The 9,136-nt window shown below is 30.6% G+C and overlaps 1 protein-coding gene across 1 annotated transcript; it reads right to left on the bottom strand.

Moving 5' to 3' along the window:
* Positions 1 to 2,397: 2,397 nt before the first annotated feature.
* LOC144558256 (RNA polymerase II elongation factor) lies at positions 2,398 to 4,368 on the bottom strand. The gene is made up of 3 exons (XM_078307063.1): positions 3,726 to 4,368; positions 2,961 to 3,218; positions 2,398 to 2,669 (listed from the first exon to the last, which is right to left on the bottom strand). The coding sequence occupies exons 1-2, from the start codon at positions 4,200 to 4,202 to the stop codon at positions 2,997 to 2,999; spliced, it is 699 nt and encodes a 232-aa protein (XP_078163189.1). The 5' UTR covers positions 4,203 to 4,368; the 3' UTR covers positions 2,398 to 2,669; positions 2,961 to 2,996.
* Positions 4,369 to 9,136: the final 4,768 nt, after the last annotated feature.

Below are 9,136 nucleotides of genomic sequence, written 5' to 3'. Positions count from 1 at the left end.
AGTTGTAGGAAATATTAAGATATAATCTACTTCTATATGACATTAAAGGAAAGGCATTCCATATTTTTGCAATACGAACACACACACACATATATCAAGTATCTATATAATTTTGGAAATATATTTATTTTTAATCCATTATAATTTATAGAAGGAATCTTCTAGTGTTTATTTCAATTTTTTTCCTCTGCCGAAACATATAACTTAAATAAGAACCATAAGAGGATAATTTCATATTCATAATTAAAATAAATAAATTCATATTCATAATTGATATATTTGGAAATATATTTTTTTTTCTCTAACAATAAATTCATATTCATAATTAAATGAACCATAAGAAGGTAAGATATATGGATGCACTCCATTTCATGAATTACTTAAATAATTTTACAATAAATACAAGAACTTAAATAAAGATGAAAAATAGATTAAGGCAAACAAGATTTGAAAATTATAAGAGAACTTTATAATTTGTTAACGTTACCTTTCTTTTATATATATAATGAATTTATTAAATTTATATTTTCTGAAATATATTTTTAAAACAAAGATTTCTACATTTTATATTTTGTGAAAAATAGTTTCTAAGTCTATAAAAATAGTAATGAGTAATTATTAATATTAACTATTTACTTCAGAAATTTAATAAGTAGATATCTTTACTTGAGACTTCGTATGTATATAAATAATTAAATATAGATCAAAATAGGAAAATACATTTTGACTTTTCTTGATGTCCAACGAAATAAATTAGAGATCAGTAGACAAAGCACACCTGGCCAACAAAAAGACAATTTTCATTTATTTTGAGAAAAGAGACAGATAGAGAGGAGAGAGAGAGGAGAGAGCGATGGTTGGAAAAAAAATTCAATCTGACTTCATTTTTTTTCTCGTGATTCAACTCTGCGGAGAATGATATTGGGAACAAACGATGGAAAGTAGAGGAAAAATTGTGGACCTTCTGAACGGCTGTGGGGAAAAAAATGGAAAAAAAAAAAAAATCCAAAATCCAACAAAACTCATAGGAATACCGACAGCCGAACAGACTTTAGAGTATCAAGCAATAAAACATTTGAGTCCCCCTCATAAATTATTAAATGTATGAAATGTTCAGGGTATAATTTGCAAATATTCATCCAGTTTTACTATCTGTCCCCAGATGAGATATCTCCAACAAATACATATATGTTAGATCTTGAATTAGAAAACAAATAAGATCAGAAAACTAGCTGGACCATGCGTGGACCAGAATTTTTGTTCTGTACCAATAAATGTAGGTTCTAGCAAGTAGCAAGGCCATCGACTAAAAATGTTTCGAAAGAAAATTACATTTGAACCTTTTAATCATAATTCTATATAATTGTTTGATTTTTGTTTGGAATCAACTATTTTTGCAATATTATTAGAAAAATAAGAGGTTTTTAAACAAAACTAGTAATGACCCAGTCCATTGGGTTTTCTTTTATTTACTAGCTGATAATGTGCCAATCAAAAGCTAACTTGCCGACGCTACTTCATATCGAGTTTATTTCTTAATTTTGAAGTTTCAAGGGAACTCCTACATAAATTTCGTCAAATACCCTATCTTTTATTCCCTGCCTTTCAATTCTTATCGGATCATTTGTCGCCGTCTAGAAAAACCAATACACAGAATGAAACAAAATATTTCTGAAGTTTCCAAAAATCGATCTGAACCGTGATTTACATATTAAAATTAAAATATACCAAATTAATTTAATATTTTAAAAAAATTACTATTAGTTTAAATAAGTACAAAATCACTATTTTTTATAGCCAAGTCCTTTATCTTTGTTTCAAGTTTCAAATTATCGACCAAAACCGCTTAACAAGATTTGCCTAGTAAAATGTACTTTGAAACCAAATTTAATATTTTTTGATTTTTTTAATATTATTTTAGATATGTACAAAATCATTATTTTTGGACCTTCAAAAATAGTGATTTTGTAACTATCTAGAAAAAATAGTAATTTTTTTTTATAAAAAACATAAAATTTGATTTTCAAACACATTTTGATATGGAGATCATGTTAAGCGGTTCGGATTGATTATTTGAACTTTGAAAAAGAGAGACAAGAAATAACCGAAAAAGGTATGGGACATAAACATGAGTCTGCATCCTCTGCATTAACTCAAAAGAGCATCTTTTGAGTTAAAGCGGCCGTCCGATTGTAAACAGAGCCCATCCGGCCTTCTCCTAAAACATATGAGTCTTTAATATTAGTGCGAATTTAATTTGCACGAATCTTAAAGCTGATCGGATGGTCTAGATGTATTAACTCAAAAGATTCATTTTTGAGTTCATGTAGAGGGGATACGAATTCCATAAACATATTGCTCGATATGTGAAATTACCAAAGCAAAAGAAAAATGTTACACAGTAAATGACAACGAATCCAGTCTTAAAAAAAATACAATGGTGAAACATGGCAGGAGCCTTCATTACAGGATTTGAAAACAAGGAAAAAAAAACAGTTAATATGAAGTAACTGTAACTCTGGAGTACAAGAAAATCATCAAAATTTTAGCATCCGTTTGTTACATTTTTCCTTTTAAGTATGGGACAATAACTAATTGAGCCTCCATACTTCAAATTGAAGCACAAGTAGTGTTCTTAGTACCATCCCCTTCCCAAATCAATTAGCATCCTGAAAAGCAAGAAGAGAATCAGTAATTTGTTCGTTCCAAACACCATATACGATGGCAATCAAATGAATTTCAGTGCACAATGATTACCAGTTGATATTTTCGTAGAAAAATTAAACTCAACCCCTAAAATGTTAATTAGTTCTTTTGGGTGAGAAATGCCATGTTTTTGTTTTTTGGAAAGTAAAATAAAAAGAGCAATTTTCAAAGGAGGGCAATTGGGCAAATGGTAAAGAATTTTGATGCTTGAAGATTTATGCTCCAATAAATCCTGCTTTAAAACACAAACTCACCTGAAGAATTAAACAAATTGCGTCCAAAAGATGATCTCAAGAACAGACAATAAACTTGGAAACAGGAAACATCAATCCAGAGAAGCAGAGGAGGCAAATGGTAACAAAATTTCTGGAGCACCACTTGAATGGAGCCATCCATTTAACCTCCACACTAGAGCTCTTCAACCTCTTCACTGTACCAGCTATTGCCGATCCAGTTGATGGCCCTGCTGTATCCTTCCATAGGTCATAGCTTGAACCCTTCATCCTTAATTCCTGTAATTATTAAAAATCAAGAGAGAGAGAGAAGTTAAGAATTTTAATGAACCCATTAGATATATTTGAGATCAACTTATGTACCCCTCAGATATAATAATTGGAAGACTTACTGCGAATTTTACAAGTTAAAAATCAATGACATATATATCTTATGAAAGGAAAGAAATAACATAATTTCGGTAACCAGAGTAACTTATCCTTTCTATTAATAATGGCATCAGTTTTAAAAGGAAACGTTAGGTGTATTTTGAAGTCTATTAAGGCTTTCCAAAAATCTTAAAGACAGACAACTAAAAATTACCAATTGACTAATCCCATCATCGATTATGTTAGAAATTAACACTTCAGAGAAAATTTATATAAAAGTGATCTCTAAATATAGTTAATGGGGGTATTGATTTAATCCATCATATAGGAAAAAACACCCCAGTGTTTTCTTGATTAAATTGATCTAAAATTGACCCAAAAATAGACAAGAAATGATCTTTGGAAGTTACCACTTACCAGGATCCGCCTTAGAAGCGCTCTCCCATCAGTTCTCTCCTTCCCCAATGCCCTCTCCACCCTCCAATAACCAATTACTCGCAATTGTACACACAATACCAAGATCAGAGAAGTCACAACTGACACTGACGATGGGACCCACCACATCTGACACTTGTGCTTCCCATGTAGAGGATCAACCGAAGAAGAGAAAAGCAAGATTACAGAGAGGAAGTGAAACGCAAGAAAGAGGCAAGAAAGGGAGAAGGCATCTCGTCGCAAAGAGGTGGCATGGTTTTCCAGTTTGGCGGTCTGACGCCCATGGCCCTCCTCCTCCCGATGAAGCAATTTGAGTAACAACAGGTGTCCAGGACTGGAGGAGATCTCGGCTAAAGGGTGGTGATCGACCAACGACTGGGATTTTTGGTGATCAACCGACGACAGGGATTTGTCCGGGGAAGGAATTACCACCACGTGGTTTCCTTGATCAGATTCCATAAGGACTTTGTTTTACGAATGCAGTAGATCAATAAATCGGTTAAATAGGTTAAATTGGAAAGATTGGAGTTCTTAGTGGGAATGAAATAGAGGAGAGAAAAAAGGGAAAGAGAGAGATGAGAGAGTCTTTGTGGGAGTTTATTTTTTGGGAAAGAAAATGGATGGGAGAAGTATTTCTGGACTACTGGAGTCGCGTGCGAGTGATGTAAAGAGCTCCAACGTTCGAATTTCGTGATGGAGGCGCTGCGACCTGCGACTGCGAGGCACTAACGGTCGTCTAGTCATAAAAGATAAGAAAAGGTTTATACTTTAACGGTCGAATGCCTAATAATTCTATCGCTCTTGTGGGCCAACGAGTGATGCTACCTGTTGATATAAAATAATGGGCCGAGATATTACCGTTGTTCCTGCGAGCGTGCGTTTGTGGGCTGATTCATAGGCCCATTTAAAATCTATCAGGCTCCAGACTATTGATATTTTGCTCTTTATGAAGAAGGTCAAAAGTAAATTCGGTTTTGTTCCCGCTTAGTGAGGTTGTTGTATTCGTATTCACATTTTATAAAGTGAATATGGATATATAAATATTAAATAAATATCACATTTCAAATTATATCTACATCAAATAAGGATATGGATAATTAATTAAAACGAATTGAAATAATTTGTGAAAATTGATAAGTATAGAAAACTTGTACATACAATTTCATATTAAAAAAAAAACTAATGTACAAAACATGAGATTTTTAATAAAGAAGAAGAAAATTAGATTTGGAGATATAGCGAGAAATGTAAATCCTTAATTTTTAAAAGTATCCGTATCCATATACGTCATTTACTGAATAATTTATTTGATAAATAATTATAAAAAAACGATGAAAATTTCACAAATAGTATTCATTTTACTTGGACCATGCCTCGTGCTTCACAGCGGGTTTGTTTCATCCAATGGATCATTTATAAAAATCATAACCATGCAAACGCTTACCAATTATTATTGCAAATATGCATAACACAATTAGGTGTATACTATGGACTAATATTTTTATTTTTTTAATTTAAATAGTTAATTCAAACTATTTAATATAATTTTATATAAAAATATACTTATAGACTAATTTTTTTTAGATAAGCAGAAAATACTACTTTTGAATAGTTTAAATTTTTTTGATCAAGTGATTTTCTATTATATCTAAAAAAATATAAATTTGATCCATAAGTAAATTTTTATTTGGAGATCATATTAAACAGTTCAGATCAACTTCTTAAATTAAAAAATATATATTAATTCAAGTACGAAAATCTGAAGTTGCAAACGACTACCGTTTAAGATGCTTAATCCATAGACATCCAACTTGACTAGGTTGTATTCCCTTTTTTGATTGATGAAGATTGTTGGTTACTTCGTTTTCGTATGGACCTTTCTTCAATGGATTTGGTTTTTCTATTTTCTGATCTTTCTTAAATTGAGATTTGAACTCTTTTTTTCAAAAGCATCTTGGATCCGGATAAGACCAGCTTTTGACTTTGGCTATGGTATTTTTGGTACCAGTAATGTTCATTCTATGCTCTCTTGTAAGCATAAGAACAGTGACAAACGAAAAATTCGGGTTCAGTTCAACAGGTTCAAAAATTTGTGATTCGGATATAATTCAAGTATAATTCAGAAATGATTCGGTATAATAAGGAAGCAAAAACAAAAACTCCAAAAAAAAAAATTAAAAAGAAAAATTGACGTTTTTTTCTCGTTTTTCTCGCGAACAAAACCTGATTTGTATTTTATTCATGAATAAAACGTATTATACGTTTTTTTGCGTTTTAAACGGAGTTTGGTTCGGAAACGTCAGAAAACGAATTAAACGCAAATTAATCGCGTACTATGTCACTATGTTTGTAGGTCACAATTTTTAGATCATGATCACAAAAGAGAATCCTCTGAGAATTTCTCTGCGTGAACAATCTTACTTCTCGCAAATCTGGATGCACTACTTACACACAAGCAAGCTGTCATTTTGTTATGTTTTCTGAGAATGGAGCTAGATATCATTTACTTAAAATGTGATGTATACGACCTTCTTTTTGTTTGATATTTAGTGAACCTTTCTTCAATCAGTTTTTGCAAAAAAAAAAAAAAAAAAAAATTCAATGGTTATTTTGTTTTTTCTAAGCTAAAAAATAAAAGATAACTATTGGTTCAGATGCTTCTCTAATTATTTACCAGTATATTTCTTTAGAGTAAGATCAGAGATAGAAGTTCAGAGAAAGATAAGGGACGAATTGATCTTTGTATATTAAAAATGTATATTTTATTCACATTAAGTTTTCTTCGTAATCTTATTTTCTCACTGAACACAAATTCTTTAGTGAAGATTAAAAATCTAATTCATCACCCTCCAAAAAAGAATGACGAACATACTCAAAAGAAATATCACAATAAATTATCCGGTCTTTTATTTACGAAAAGTCGCATCTCGCCAAATTATTTTGCCATTGGAATTCTGATAGTAATTTGCAACTTCCTTTCATATTTAGTTGCTGAATTTGTTGAAAAAATTATCAGAAAAAAAAAAGATAGCTTGAAGTTACTTAAAACTTGCAGCTTTTTTTGGAATTTATTAAAGAAATTAAGAGTCAAGTTAAAAATACAGCGGTAGCACAATTAGTTAGGAAAAAAAATCTTGAAAATATGATTACTCAAAAGTTTAGAGTTTGAATTCCTCTCACTACTTTACAAATTCTGCGAGTCTTTTTTAAAAAAAAAAAACTTGTAAGAATTAAGGTAAAGTCAAAAGATAATTGTGTATGGCTCGAAAATTAATTGAATAGAAAAGAACACTTAATTTCATTTGTGAAATTCACGATGAAAGACAAAAATGACCAATCAAAACTAAGTAAATTCCGATCATGAACACTGATATACTAGTGGATCCATTATTTTCACAAATTTCACCGTAAATTAAAACAATAATATAAAATTGGAAAAGAAAATTTATAGTTGAAGCTATTAGACAGCCTAATAATTAAATTTTATGAAATTTAAATATTTTTATGATGTATCAAAAATAATTAATTTCGTTTCGTTTATTTTAATTCACTTGATATATCATGACATCTCATCATATTTCATAAAAAGATATGTAAATGATATAGATAATGTCTATATTGTTGCATTTCGAATTTAACTATATTTTTAAAAAAATGTTAAGATTATTAGAGTAAAGAATTATCAAGTGAGTCTCCCTCTATATTAATATTATCATTGTTAATTTGTTACTAATTACAATTACTATGTTGATTAAGTAATATTTTATTTAACAAGTTAATATTTCAAACAATCTAGCTCTAAGAGTGTCTGTATGTCCGGACATGTTTACATTTTATTTTACCTTTCCTCTGATTTTGTATTGTTATTAGCATAATAACAAGATTTACGAATTATTTGCTAATAATTCAATTGAGTTGTAGGTGAATCAATCTGCGTATTATTCGGTTTTCCGAATTTTTTATGGTTCTTTTTTGCTCTCTTGAAGGAATTTATTTTTTGTTGTCAATATATAATTTCGAATTATTTTTTGAATTGTATCCGAATTATTTTCAAATTGTATTCGAATTATTTCTGAATCATGAACTTTTTATTCTGCCAAACTTTTCTCCAATATTAAGTTGTCACTATGATTATTGGTGCGGGGTTTCTGTTGATTTCCGATTTTATGCAGCAAAAACTATAAAAAAAACAGTATGCCGTAAGACAATCACATTAGATCAGTAAAAAAAAAAAAAAAAGTTGGGTCCACGTCAACTGTGGTAGCAATATCGAACTACTCACTTGTGTAGGAAAAAAATGTATATTGTAATCAATTTTGTCATGTCGCAAATACTAATGATCACGCGATATAATCATAGTAGGAATTATCAGTATCGGTATCGGGATCGATCTCGGTTAATACTGATACAAGATCGGAGTATCGGCTCAGGATTAGCTCAGAATCGGATTTTTTTTTTTTTTTATGATTTGCTACGTGAGTATTGGCTCAGAATCGGATCGGACTCGACCGATCCGTATCGGTATCGGCCGATATTTCCTACTATGGATATAACTTGAGTATCGTATAACATACTTTTTCTTGATAAAAAATAATAAAACATATCACATAAACCAATCATAATACATAATATCGTATGATCGCGTATAGAATATAGATGCACATGTTATGTATTGATATAAGAAGAAAAAAGAATTAAACATGGTGTGACCGTCAGCTGGGACAGTGTAGTAATATTCGGTTGAATATTCTTATTCGATTGCAATTTGAATAGAAAATCTATATTCGGTTCAAATATGCAGTTTAGAGCATATTATCGATTTCGAATATATTAACAGTGATAAATATACCGTTTAGAATAGTAGTTTATACATATTAATGGTTTAGAGTATATTAACACTGATTTATACCACATATTACCGTATATTTGTTTATATATATATATAGAGAGAGAGAGAGAGAGAGAGATGGGCTATGGTGCATTGCAATGCATGAATCCTCTTATGCATTGCACTATAAATCATGGGTTTAAAGTCCAAACGACCAATCCGAACCGTTCATCTTGTTCTTCATATTAATATGTGCTTGGGGACCAAATTTTACATTTTTTTGGAATTTTTTTACTATTTATTAAGCAATTTTGAAAGTCGCTGATCTGATGGTCCAGAAAATTTTACTGTTTTCACTGTTCACAGCAGAACAGCAATTTTCAAAAATGCTTAATAAATTGTAAAAAAATTCCAAAAAATGTAAAATTTGGTCTCCAAGCACATTTCAATATGGATTAAACATCTAACGGTTCGGATCGGTCGTTTGGACTTTAAATCCGTGATTATAGTGCAATGCATAAGAGGGTTCATGCATTGCAATGCACCACAGCCCATCTCTCTCTCT

The sequence above is a fragment of the Carex rostrata genome, chromosome 8, assembly GCF_964058835.1.
Source record: "Carex rostrata chromosome 8, lpCarRost1.2, whole genome shotgun sequence".
In the NCBI taxonomy this organism is placed as follows: Eukaryota; Viridiplantae; Streptophyta; class Magnoliopsida; order Poales; family Cyperaceae; genus Carex; species Carex rostrata.
The sequence above is the reverse complement of the archived record's forward strand: the minus strand, read 5'-3'. Positions and strand labels throughout refer to the sequence as shown.